Below are 13,255 nucleotides of genomic sequence, written 5' to 3'. Positions count from 1 at the left end.
CAATAGTGATCTGCAAACATATCAGCGAAAAATAGGCTCCAATAACAGGGAAAAAGAAATCAGGCACCATGAAACAAATGCTTGTGGAAATCACCCAAAAATCGTAATTCTATTGTAATTCATGAACAGTCTTCCCTTTAAAAAAGCAATGAATTGGTTTTTCATCCTTTTTGTGAGAGTCTATAAAACTGTCTTTCTTTTGTTATAGACAACTGTCACTTGCGATGCTTATCAGTGTGGCAGGAATTTGTTGATTAACAACATTTTGCAGAACTTGCTTCGGCACTCGGCAGTAGATATACTAAAATTGGAACGATACAGAGAAGATTAGCATGGTCCCTGCGCAAGGATGACACGCAAAATCGAGAAGCGTTCCATATTTCTTTAAAAAAAAAAAAAAAAAAGCAATTTGCACTAGGCTACTAAGCTAAATATTTTCATAATACAATCAGAAAAAGTCTTTCAATTTATATATAGCCTAATATTTTGCCAATTTATTATAAATTGAGTTGGCACACCGACCTATTTTGCCAACAAAACCTTGCATAAAGAGAACACTGCTCGTGAAACACAATAACGGTGAAACGCACACTAGTGTTTACATGACATTTGCAAACTTGAAATAAGCAACCCTATGCTCACAGACATTTTCGAAATTCGAAAACAGACGTTTTAATCAACCACTGGGACAGTGTGGCTGGATATCGTATTGGAATAGCTTTAAGCAACCCCCACCTAGAACTGCAATCTAATTAGCTGGTCGGTGGAATCGTATGCAAAGCGAGAATATGCTTCCCGGAAAGTATTTTTTGCCTTCGTGCTCTTTAACTCCTCAAGAAAATTATTTTTGGTTATACTTGTAAGCTGATACCTTCCGCGGGCCGCAGCGATACAGCGTGGCGGGCCGCCAGTTGGTGACCCCTGCTTTAGGTCATCGTGTTTATTTCACAAAATTCTGTCTGTGTTTGCATACTTTTTCTTCTTATGATTCGAAACCAAGGAAGTTTCCAGAAATATTTGATAAAACTACCATTCAACGTTTTATGGGCAGAGAAAGCCTTTTCTCGAACCGTTGAAAATTTCATTAAAGGGGCAGACAACCCCATTTTCAAATGCAAATTGAGAGTTGAAATACATAAAGGGGATATTCAAAAACACGTTGCACTTGTTTTTATGAAAAAGTACCCATTTGTTCTCGCGCAATCTTAAAACAAAGTTTTGGTTTTGCAATTCGAACACACGCCGCCTCAACTGTTGTCAAAATAAAATATTTGCTTACGTGACGTCATAACCAGACTTTGGCAAAAACATTTTGCTAGTTTAAGGTGTTGAGTGCAGCTGCAGATAAGGTTTGAATCGTTGCAGCAGTAGATAAGATTATCACAAGTAAAAATTTTAGCTCAGATTTAGTTTATTGTAGCTTTGATACTAGATTACATCATTTTAGAGACCATACTACACATTTACACTAGGCCTTGCACTGTTTGCAGGGAACAAGCAAATGCGATTATTTTGCTTCAGTGCTACAGAATGGTTTTGATGGGATTTAGTAACAAGAGGTTTAGACAGTCAAGGGTTGTAGGGGCTTAAATTTATTTATTTTTCATCTTTAGTCATGTTTGTGTACTATCAGACATGTTTGTAGGCCTATCAGACAGGCTAAACTAATATGCCTACCTCAATATACGGTACATGCTTTCCCAGTGCCATACCTTACTTGAATAGATTAAGCTAAACCTGTTACAGTTTTATACTCATCATGACAAGTCGATGTGTTGTGTATGACTGTTCAGTGTTCATCTGGTGGTTCTTCATACAAGAAAATTGAAATGGGACAAGTTTGTAAACATCACAAGAGTATGGTCAGGAGCAACAGAGACCAGCATAATAATGCCGACTCCATTTCAAGGAAACAGATTTTCAAAATCTTCAATTTAACATGGGACTTGCCACACAGCATTAAACCGCAATGCATGCCCTTCAATTTTTTTCAAAAAAATCCATTTCAACAACTCTGCAACCTTTGGAGTCAAGGTCCAGTGGGGAGACAACTCCACAACAAAATTCCAATCCATCCCCATACGACCGGCTGTCAGGAAACGTCAAGTTCTTGAAGTAATTTTGAGTTAACAATAATGTTACTACATGTTTGTTATAAAGTACCGTACATAAATTGGGGAATGGGGAGTACTGTACCATCCTTGAGAAATTGTTTTTCATATAATTTAGAATATCTTCCGGCTAAGCCTATTACATTTTAGTTGCTGCCTGCTGGCATAGCGATTCCTATCCTAGCTACATGTAATTTTAAAATGACCCATCTATAACTCACCAAGTATATTAACAAAAACAAGTCCTTGACAAACTGGTGTTTATTTCATTTACTGGCTAGCACGATATGCAACGGTAATGTAACAGTGCATAAATGTGAGTTTTCTTTATTAGCCTACTGTCTTGTAATCTTGAGTTGTATTGTGCTGTTTTGTAATGTGCTTTTTGTGTTCATAGTTGTCCTGGTATTCTGATGGGTCAAGCCAAACAAAAATCGTTATTTGTTATGCCGCAACACAATACAACATATCGGATTTTCGTGTTTGTTTGTCAAAAGGATGCCATGAAGCCAAGGAGTGTGGCAAAAGGTAAGAAATTTTAACTCTATAATAAACTAACATATGAAATAACGGGTGGCGATGATGTCGTCCCCTCATACATCATACATTGCTTGCTGCTTTTGAGAATCATGCTGCCAAAATGAGTTTCATTTGTAAAACTGCTTGTGTCTTGGTTGGTTTTGAATCTTTATCCTCGGACTGGCAAAGCCTTGATTGGTTATTCCTGGTAGTTTCGCATACTTGTGGAGGCTCTTGACACAGGGCTGGTTACCGAGATTAGCAAAGTTGAAGTTTTTCGATTGTTGAAGTGTTGTTGCCGGAGAATTCACTAGGTGCCACTGAATGGGAAGCAGTCCTGAAAGTGCGTTGCTCAAGCGCACACTCCGAGAGTCGAACTTGAGCCGGGCGCGTAACCACTGAGCTAACGGGGCGGGATGGGAAGGCCTATTATTGGTCAACATTTTTGTTACGGATTTGTTATAATAGATGTAATAAAAGATAAGTTTTTATTGGCTTGTGAGTGCAAACATCATTTTGGTCTGCATTTCTTTTATACTATGCATAGACAACTTGTAACTGCATTTCTTTTATACTATGCATAGACAACTTGTAACTGCTATTCATTCCAACAAGAATAGCAGCAGGTCTACCGCTAGGTTTCGGGTTAGCTATCCGAAAGCAAAGCATAAGGAATGAGGCTATTCTCTAAAAATGATCAAAGAAAACCCCACTTACCATAAGTTATCTATACACCATAATTTTATGAAATTAGCAATATTCCAAAACTGCTACTTTATAATATGTGTACTGTGTAGTTGTAGTATGTGATTACCCAGTCAGCAAAATCAATCATTTTTACATTGATTCAACGTTTTGCAGACGTTGAAACAATGTAAAAATGACGGATTTGACGCAAATTTTGTCATTTTATTATTCATTTATTTGACGCAAAATTCGTCATTTTTACATTGATTCAACGTTTGCAAAACGTTGAATCAATGTAAAAAGGACTGATTTTGTTGACTGGATAAGCATGTGCGGTAAAGTGAAATGTGTGCAGCAATCATTGTGACTACCATACATTTTTATTGATTTAAAATGCATTATCTTTTTTAAAGATCATGCCAAGAGCCTTTTGAAGATTGCATTGTGTGAAAGGGAAACATTGGCAGAACACCGAGAAGAATGGGAAAGCACACCTCTTTCCATGCATTTATGCTTAGACGTTTGCATCCAGATGTTTCTGATGCAATTGCATCTTATTTTTCACGGTTTTCTAACCAAAACCCGTCTTAAATGATGCAGCAAATGCAATACCTAAACGTGGGCAATCATGTTGTATTATATTCATGTAACCAAAAGTTGCTTTTAAATACGTTATAGGCACATTGTCTACAGACAATTTGTTCGGTGGATCTGGGGTTACCTTTGTCATTCAATCCGTGTGCCTCTGCCGTCATGCGTTGTTTCGGCTATTAGGTCGAAATTTTCAAGTGAACATAGAAAATATGTTGGATTTAAATTATCCTGATTTGAAATAAAAAGAAGTCACAATTCAAAGTCTGCTTCAAGAAAAGCTTTGCCGTGTGCATAGAGAGAGTGATTTTTGTACTTGTACACTAAAGTATACCTATCAGAGTTCTTGAGAAAATGTTCCTAGTTCTTTATAAACTAATATGGTGCTTGCCTGAAGCTAGTTGCTTTCGGTGTTCATTTTATCAACTACTAAGCTGCTTAAAATCGACATAAATAGTTCATTGCATTTGCTGGAAACGACACCATAAGCGATCTCTTACTCTGCATTTCAAATGCATCTTGCGTGAACATACGAGCAGCTTGTACCGTTATGACGTCACGTCCGATTATGGCACGGTTCAGTGAGCACGCGTCGCTCTGAAACTAAGGGCTAACTAAAACGGCCCTACAAAGGAAACGCAATTAAATTAAGGAAAAATTTCAACGACAACCACTTATTATACATCTCTAGAGCACTTACAAAGAAAAAAATCGAAAAGTATGGTTTGGGGTTTACTGCCCCTTTAAAGCGGTGATCTGATCACGAAATTTTCTACGGTTCGAGAAAAAGTTTTCTCTGCCTATAAATCGTTGAATGGTAGTTTTATCAAGTTATTACAGGTATTTTAATTAATTTATCAAGTTATTTTATCAATGGTAGGTAGTTATTACAGATGGGCCAGGAGAGGCAGATAATGAGATCTATAGAAATGCGGCAACTGAAGTTCTTGGGTCACAGCATAAGGAAAGGCGAACTTGAAGATTTATCTTTAAGTGGAAAAATAATAGGAAAACGGTCAAGAGGAGCTCAAAGATTCACATTTTTGCACAATTTTCAACCACAAATCAAAAACCCTACTAAAATTTGGCAAGACGCACGAGATCGATCAAACTGGAACATCATTGTACATCGAGGGCTGTATCAGCCATGATACCTACAGAGAGAGAGAGAGTTTTATCAAATATTACTGGAAACTTCCTTGGTTTTGAATTATAAGAAGAAAAGGTATGCAAACACAGACTGAATTTTGTGAAATAAAGCGGTGATCTGATCTATTTGAAGCCTGAAAGGTACTTTCACCATTCGTAACATCCGGGCACTCTGACAGTTTCATATTGTTCGGATCGCACACAGCAAACATTTCATTCCATGACTACCTATAGCCTACGAAGACCATGCCATTTTATGTAGCCTACTTAGCACATATTGTAATATTGGAAACGTGCCTTTTAACTTTTAATTTATTTGAGAATTTGCCTTTTAAGTTTTTTCCTTGTGTTTCGCATTTTGCCTTACGCGTTTTCCATGACCTCTTGATTGGCCGCTGTTAAATACGCTTTCCTGACAGCGTTGGGTGATTCTCCAACTCGAACCAGCTCAGTAGCCGAGTGGTTTCGCCTTCGGCTCTAGTGCTGGTAGATCTGAGATCGATTCCAGGTCGGGTCAAACCGAAGACTTTAAAAACGGTACCGATTGTGTTCTATCCTGCATAGCGCAGTGAGAATGAGTCGGGTAATAATGTGGTAACATCGTAAACCTGATACAAATTAAAAATGAGCCCTGTCGCTAAAAGACCTTAGCTGTTGTAGAGCGACAATAAATAAAACCATAACATTATTATTATTATTATTATTCTCCAACTCGAGTTCAAATAGCAAGTCAATCGTTTTAGTGCCGCAGCTATGTGGGCGTTTACGTTGCCAGTTTATGTTTGAGATTCAAATAAAGTTATCTGTTCGTCTATGAGAGTTCGTCCGAAATAGTCAGACGTAAAGGATTGCGTGAAACATTACACATATGACATTGGATGAAATTAAAAGCCAAAATGAAAAGAAAAGGAAGGAGGCACTTTATTTCAACAGCAAAAACTCTCTTTTCGTTTTGGGATATTACCAAAATATTTCACTTTTTATTTTTAGTTTTTACTTTCTGATGTTTCGCTCAATAATCTATGAGCTATCGACCACGAAAAAAAACTAACAATCAAATGCTACAGGCTCATCAAGTCAGCCAGCGTCATCTTCAGTAAATACAAAAGACATAACTCAATCACAACCGGGACTTTCCAAACTACATAAGTGAGGACGGAAGAAAGGTGTAGGCCTACTTTTTCCGCCTGTGGACATTCAGTAGGCTGCACCTGAGACTTAAAAGCACTGTTTGTTTTAGGCTTGTATTTTATGTAAAAGTATTTTGTGATATGTAGTTACGGCGTACTTTGTAGGCTGCGACATTTTGCAGTTACTAAAATAACGTGAAATTCTCAAATAAGGAAAGATTCCTTTTCCGAAACTTTAGCTCCTTTAAACTTGTATCTTTGAGTGTATTCAAGTATCTTATATGCACTAACACAGTTGAAGCACAAAATCGATAATATGATATCAGCATGATGTGAAACAACACAGCATAATCAACAGATAAGCAGAAGTATTGGCGTCATAGAAAAGAAAAAAATTGGGCAAGCATAGACTTAAAATCTGATAAAAGCTAGATAAACTCTTCTATAAAACTATTAACGTATGATTGCAGACTTCAACGGAAACTCGAAACCATTTTAAGCCATAAGTAGATTTGTTTAATTATTAAGAATCCGTTGCATGAGGAAAACTCAACTCATGTGAAGATGGGAAGGCTCATCAATTCAGTTTGACATTAAAGTTCGCATCACGACATTACGACATACATTAACGCTATACATTACATTACGGTGCGCATTACGATATATGGTACAAAAGCACACAAATAAGAATAATTGCCTAATTTCTAGAAAAATTCCTCAAAATCTGCCATTGACTTCACCCGCTGAAGGTTATTGTCCCTCTTTTCTCATTGTGACGTCATAACGACCGTCGTTATATATTTCCTTGAGCAAGTTTTGGAGGGGTCGGTCTTCTTTGTAGAGAGACTTCGCCGCTTGTGGCAAAATGATCATCTTTTGTTGGGGCTTGTCCCACTTCACGCTGTCGTAAGGCCGCGAGGCCCTCCATCGGTTCCATATCACCCCTTCTTTGGTGCTCGCATAGAGGAGGGCAGATGTAGTAAACGTACCTGAAAAAATGATTTTATGAAGAAATGATAAAAGGTTTACCTTGTATTTTACACATTTTGATTACTACTTTTCGGTCTTCAATAAACCAACACTAAAAAAGATTCAGTCCACCTTAGAATCTTTCAGCAGATTTGAAATGAAATATTTTTTAATCCATATTTTGTCGCTGTGACAGCGATTGCGACCATGGTCGCTGAGATGATCCTTTTAGCTTGGTACCAATGAAATTTTCGGCCCATAATCAGGAAACAATTTTGGTAGAGAGGTGATTTTTTTAACCATAGAGTAGACAAATAAAACCGACATTATAACATGAAAATAAATTAAAAATTACGAACGTCTTCGGTGGTTTCTTTAAGTTCCCCAGCCCTTCAAAAGGTTACGAGCCCCAAAAGTTATCCCGGGCTGAAATTCAAAAGTACCCCCCCCCCCCAGACCTTCCCTGTCAATGCTACTGACTGCGACCGATTGGTTTGAGAAACATGAGGTTTAAAAAGCTGGAGATATAACATGAGAAGATTTGAACGTTTTAGGGGTTTAATTATTCATCAACATTTTAAACACTTGTGCAAATTACATTCAATTAAACGTTAAAACCCTTTTTTAACTTAGCACATCTTATTAAAAAAAACATAGCCTATAGGAAGGTAGCCTTAAAACTTGTCTTTATGTTAATCATAAATCATAATCACATATATTCATCAATCAGTGCGATCATGAAAAAAGCATAAAAGAAAATATTTGGAAAAAAGCATCAACTCGTTTTTGCAAACTTAAGGCTTAATGTTCAAGCTCAGCCCAAAACCTTACTATCTTTCTTACCCGCCACCACGCAAGAGCCGACAATAGCCCACAGACAAGAATGCTGCTTCAACTGTTGCTTCCCGGTGACCAAGAGGCTTCTAATCGGAATGCTGACTCCAACAGTCATGACACCAACTGTTAGTTACTTATATTCTTATGATGATCGTAATCTTAAAAAGAAATTATAAGATTCTAATAAACGATTTTATGTCTCATTTTACGGGATTACAATGTATAACTTACTACTTAGCTGAACACTTGTTAAGTTTAACAATTCTAATTTATGACAAAACGATCATTGAATTTACTTTATATTGATACACTTAATGAAAACAGTTTGTTATATTGTAATTGGTTGAAAATTTGTGTCAATCAAAACTCTCCAAACTAACAGCATTGTATTCAGGTGGGAGTTCTGTTGTCTTGTTAGAGTTTAAATCTTAATTACTTGCGACATCTAACGGTATAATGAAATAGGATGCGTTTGACCTTTCTTCTGTGATGTTGACAAAGTTAAGCTTTTCAACACCGTAAACTTGGTTTAAGTATTAATCTCAATTTCGTAAACCAAGACTGGTGCGGGTTCTCTTCAAATTGATAATGTAAGCTACTACGTGGAACTTACCCGGCAGTGGAAAAAAAATAAAATTATCATGTAAATAGCTGCGAAAATATTAAAGCAGAGTTCAAGTTTCAGCTTTTACACCTTTTCATTTCATATGTGAAAAGTAAAAAAATTATGATGTGTTGCAAATAGTACGTTTTACCTTGTGACGTGTATTGTTTCCTAGAACAAGTTTCAAAGCACTTATCTTATTATTGAATTTTAAATTATATTAATGCAGTAGTCGCTTGAGATCACTTTCAAATAGCTTAGTTCAATAGAAACAGTGTTTCAGTTGGTGAAAAGTTTGATTTTAAACCTTTTACACCCATCTTCTAAACTCTAAAGAAAAGGTTTTAAACTTAAATTACCAAAGCAATCGTGAGTTGATTTATCATCGCTGTTTGTATTCGTTATTCCGCCAGTCTTTTTTGTGTTCTACAGCATTTGTGTAATTACTCTTTTGTTTCTCGTAGTCGTGAGGGAAACACAAACAAAACATCTCTCTTTGTCCCTCTCCTTCCCTCTCCTTCTCTACGGTCAAGTATAACGCACGGGTCATAGAAAGTATCAATTCAACCTCAAAAGTGCATAAAAAGCTACGACGAAGCAAACGAAATTTGTCAAAGCTTTCTTAGGGCAACATCTTCACACCACCTACTCAATCTTTTCTTTTTCTACGCTGAACTTTTTATTGACCATTCTGGTTTAAAAGTACTGTATTTGTCTTGCGCCTTAAATTATTTCTAGCTATAATACATTCTAGGCTTATAATAACCTAAACTTATTTTAATTAGTTCTGAGTAGCCTTCTGTAGCAGCAAATACGACAAGGGAACAAACTGGGTCTTATTTGCAAGAAACAAAACTGGTTGCACTGTATAGCACGACATATAAAGGTAGAAGCACGTAGTCTAAAGCTTGAGCAAAATCAATTTTGTAAAAAAAATAATCTAATTTTAAGAATTAAAACTGCATTAATTTAAGGTTGTAACTATTTAAACAAAGAGAGGAAGTTTTTCATTGTGCCGTAATGATGAAACAAACAATCCACATTTCTTTTTGTTCATCATACGTAACCATTAAATTGTTGGTAGCAGTTAGGTAAGAAGTCACATTCCTGTTACGCTTTCGTATCGATTGAATGTTGTGGGCAACTCTTGATTCGTGTTGCTACGTAATCGCCTCCTTGTTATTGCGTAATGTGGTACGCGTCATATGACGGATGACGCAACGTATCAGCAAGAGAAGTGACGTCACAAAGAGGTGTCGTATGTTAAATGACTGTTCCAGAAATAAACCTTTTATATTATATAACGCCGCGATACAGATTACTGCTACCAAACAACTGTTCTTGTAATGCATAACTTTACCAATCTAGGAAAGTTTGGCTAATTTTGTTTAGACAAAGCAACTGACAATACAACAGCTTAGTAACACTGATGTTATTCATAAAAGTAGTTTGATACTACCATCTCATTTTCTTGCTTTTTCGTATGCTGTATAGAAGTTCATTCACAAAACTTAAAGGAAACTTTATGTTAGCACTATGTGTTTCAACATATCGTACATTATGTTGCAAATCTACAGTGTGCAACAGAAATGTCATCAACAACTGAATTGTTGAAATTATCGGTTTATAAAATTACCAAAACAAAAGTCTTCCTATTTCTTTGATGTTTCAAAGTCTACTTCGCTATTACCTGAACTACATCTATGCTACTCCCTCTTTCACAATAAAAATTTTAAAACGTGCATTGTAATTTGCAAGTTTCTCAATCCGGATAACCAGGCTGAATGGTGACTTTCACTCATTGCAAAACAATGTAACATAACTAATTAAAGCAAGTTGAAACTGGCTCGTGCCCCTTCCAACGGTTACTGCAAGTCTTTCTAGATCTAAAGAATGTTGGGTTATATAAAGTCCAGCCTTGTCAGCACTTCTCGATGATGCAACACTAATGTAACCTCCAATGCCGTCACAAGGCGAAAAGGAAGGCTTTATCACTAAGATTATGTTGTCATCTGGGCAAAGTGGCATAAAGGAACTGATGAAAAACAAAATAAAAAACAGGTGGGGTTGTCGGGTGCGTGGTCTAACACATCACAATTCATTGTTCCTTCGTTGTTCAAGTTTTCCCGTTCGTATGCTGGATTTATTTCAAACAAACTTTTCAAAGTTTTGAAATAAACGCTTGTTTTGGCTATGTATTTTTAATTTATCGCAGCAATGTAAATTAATGGGATAATATGAAACAAATGTTTTTTAGGTTCTTTTCAATTTTGAATTATTTGTTTTGTTTCTTGTTTAAAAAACAGTAATTTTACTTTTTAGCTTGTGCACAGCTCAACACAAAAGTATACGACTTTGAAAATTTGGAATAGTCTGCTTTGTTTCGAACAAAAAATGCTTACAAATAAATTGCATGAATTTTATTTAAAACATTATCATCAACGATTGACTGTTCTTGTTCGGTTTTTAAAGTGATTCAACATTTGATACGTATCTTAACAACAAAAAATTCAGCCTAACCCTGGTTTTAGAAAAGCTAACTCAAAAGAGAAATAAAACATAGTAACTTTAGCGGGTTTAGCATACTTTATTTCACACAAAATATAACATAATTAAAATAAAATAAACTCAAACGTTTTCGACACGTACGTGTGACCTCATCAGGAATTAAATCTCTAAAAATGCAGATTTAATTCCTGATGAGGACATACGTACGTGTCGAAAACGTTTGAGTTTATTTTATTTTATTTTAATTATGTTATATTTTGTGTGAAATAAAGTACGCTAAACCCGCTAAAGTTACTATGTTTTATTTCTCTATGGTTCAACAAAGCAAACTCTCTACCAAAGCTCTAACTCAAAAGGTTTAATACACCGTCATTTGCTCATTTGATGTGTCTTGGTAGGTGTTATTTATATTCAAGCACATTTCAGCTTCGCTGATCAAGGAATGCAAAGAACAGACTGACAGTACGAATTTTTAACCTTGAGGTCTACGGTGAGATTGTTGCATGGCAACTACATGTACAGATATCGATTTTAATCAACTTGATTGCACTAATGCATTGGAGTTTTATCTTCAATCAATAAAAGCTGTTCTTTCGGCCCCTCCACGAACTATGTTTGCAAGCAGGGCCGTGTGAGCACCATCTCGGGCTCTCCCCGAAATCACTAGTAGGCCCCTACGCAAGGGCGCCGGAAGCGGGGGGGCAGGGGGGGCGAATGCTCCCCCTGCCCTCAATTTTTCTGCAGATGGAGGGGCAGGGGGGGCAATGGTGCCCTTTTAAAGTCATGTAAGCTACTGCACATTTTGCAATATAACAATTACAGCTATTCGCTTTTAGCCTAATTTCTTAATCTTTCATTTTTGCCTCAAAATAATATTTACGGCACAAAATTTTGCAACACAGTAGCCTACAGGCCTTAAAACTCGTTTTTTTTTCGGCAGCCATTGTGGCCTACCGGGAGCTTCTTCTCGGCGGCCAAATCTGCGTGCTTGGAGGCCAAAATACAAAATAAAAATAACGAAAGCACAAGTAAATAGAATTAAACTTGCAACAATGCTAAAATGATCACTTAGCGTTGTTGAAGTCTGGGCGACGTTCTACAGTAGAATCGTTGCACCACGCAATAACTGCTTTATCGGGATTGTAATCCAGTACTGCGGGACCATCTAGCGACACTCGCACGAGTGTCTCTAATGTGGCTGATTTTAAAGAAGTTCGCCACTCCCCTAGAATTCTTTTTAGCAACGAAAAACAACGTTCGACATGTGTTGACGATGACGGCAAGGTAATAAAATAAGTATTTCAATGATGTAAAGGACATTACTGAAAGAAGCATGATTTTTGCAAAATATGATCAAAAAATGTTTTCCCCTCGGATGTCAACTAACCTAGTTCTCCTTTTTAACAACGATTCAATGTCCGACAACATCGAATCGACATAAAAATGACAATATTGCCAGCCGATGTAAATTAGCACTTTGGATTAAGACTTTGTTAAAATAAACGTCGGGCATTACAAACAGGACTTAGCCTACAGCGCTGGTGATCGCAGCAGATGGATATATTCCATCAATAACAAACATTCCCAGCACAATGCAACAGTGGCGATTATGACGCGCTGACCTAATTTTGCGTCACTCTTTGATACTACATAATTTATTTTCGACAGTTAATCCACGATCATTCTATTGCAAAATTAAATAATTGGCTAGAAGAGACCGGCGGCCAAACTTGGCCGATTGAGGAGGTAGCACCGGCGGTCATTCAAGCACTACTTAGCGGCCATGGCCGCAGGCTGCTTTAAGGCTTGACAGTAGGTTACATCATTATAACATAGCATGATGCCCTTCTTTGTATACCGAACACTTGTAGGCTATCATTACTCAATACATAGTGAGCTGATAGATTAGCATTATCGCTAGGCTATATCTTATCTTAAAACTTGAAAAAAATTGGCCTTTTAGTAAACAAAAGTGCCCTTTTTTTGTAATCTTGCCCCCCCAGTCAAAAATCGTTCCGGCGCCCCTGCCCCTACGTTTATTGATTGCTCATAAAAATAGAACCAGAAAGTGTTTAGAGCGGCAAACTTTTTCAATATGGAGAAAAATTCACATTCATAATTTTAGCAAAGAGTAAACAACTTTTAAGATT

General features: G+C 36.8%; 2 protein-coding genes and 1 non-coding gene across 3 annotated transcripts; 2 read left to right on the top strand and 1 right to left on the bottom strand.

The window, feature by feature from the left end:
• Positions 1–274: 274 nt before the first annotated feature.
• LOC145765765 (U6 spliceosomal RNA) lies at positions 275–384 on the top strand. Its single transcript, XR_014288639.1, has one exon. It is a non-coding gene; the product is annotated as a U6 spliceosomal RNA (small nuclear RNA).
• Positions 385–1,137: 753 nt separating this feature from the next.
• On the top strand, positions 1,138–4,595 carry LOC145765080 (uncharacterized). Its single transcript, XM_082576821.1, has 3 exons — positions 1,138–2,115; positions 2,509–2,639; positions 3,731–4,595. The coding sequence occupies exons 1-3, from the start codon at positions 1,970–1,972 to the stop codon at positions 3,910–3,912; spliced, it is 459 nt and encodes a 152-aa protein (XP_082432947.1). The 5' UTR covers positions 1,138–1,969; the 3' UTR covers positions 3,913–4,595.
• Positions 4,596–6,311: 1,716 nt separating this feature from the next.
• Positions 6,312–8,108, bottom strand: LOC145765649 (uncharacterized). Its single transcript, XM_082577477.1, has 2 exons — positions 8,000–8,108; positions 6,312–7,176 (listed from the first exon to the last, which is right to left on the bottom strand). Exons 1-2 carry the CDS (start codon positions 8,106–8,108, stop codon positions 6,938–6,940), a joined length of 348 nt encoding a protein of 115 aa, XP_082433603.1. The 3' UTR covers positions 6,312–6,937.
• Positions 8,109–13,255: the final 5,147 nt, after the last annotated feature.

Source organism: Aplidium turbinatum, chromosome 2 (genome assembly GCF_918807975.1).
Source record: "Aplidium turbinatum chromosome 2, kaAplTurb1.1, whole genome shotgun sequence".
Lineage (NCBI taxonomy): Eukaryota > Metazoa > Chordata > Ascidiacea > Aplousobranchia > Polyclinidae > Aplidium > Aplidium turbinatum.
The sequence above is the reverse complement of the archived record's forward strand: the minus strand, read 5'-3'. Positions and strand labels throughout refer to the sequence as shown.

Coding starts and splice junctions, on each gene's coding strand:
- LOC145765649 (XM_082577477.1), bottom strand. CDS start 8,108: ATGACTGTTGGAGTCAGCATTCCGATTAGAAGCCTCTTGGTCACCGGG. Junction 7,177..7,999: donor CGGCTCTTGCGTGGTGGCGG/GTAAGAAAGATA, acceptor TCATTTTTTCAG/GTACGTTTACTACATCTGCC.
- LOC145765080 (XM_082576821.1), top strand. CDS start 1,970: ATGCATGCCCTTCAATTTTTTTCAAAAAAATCCATTTCAACAACTCTG. Junction 2,116..2,508: donor GGAAACGTCAAGTTCTTGAA/GTAATTTTGAGT, acceptor TTGTGTTCATAG/TTGTCCTGGTATTCTGATGG. Junction 2,640..3,730: donor GCCAAGGAGTGTGGCAAAAG/GTAAGAAATTTT, acceptor TCTTTTTTAAAG/ATCATGCCAAGAGCCTTTTG.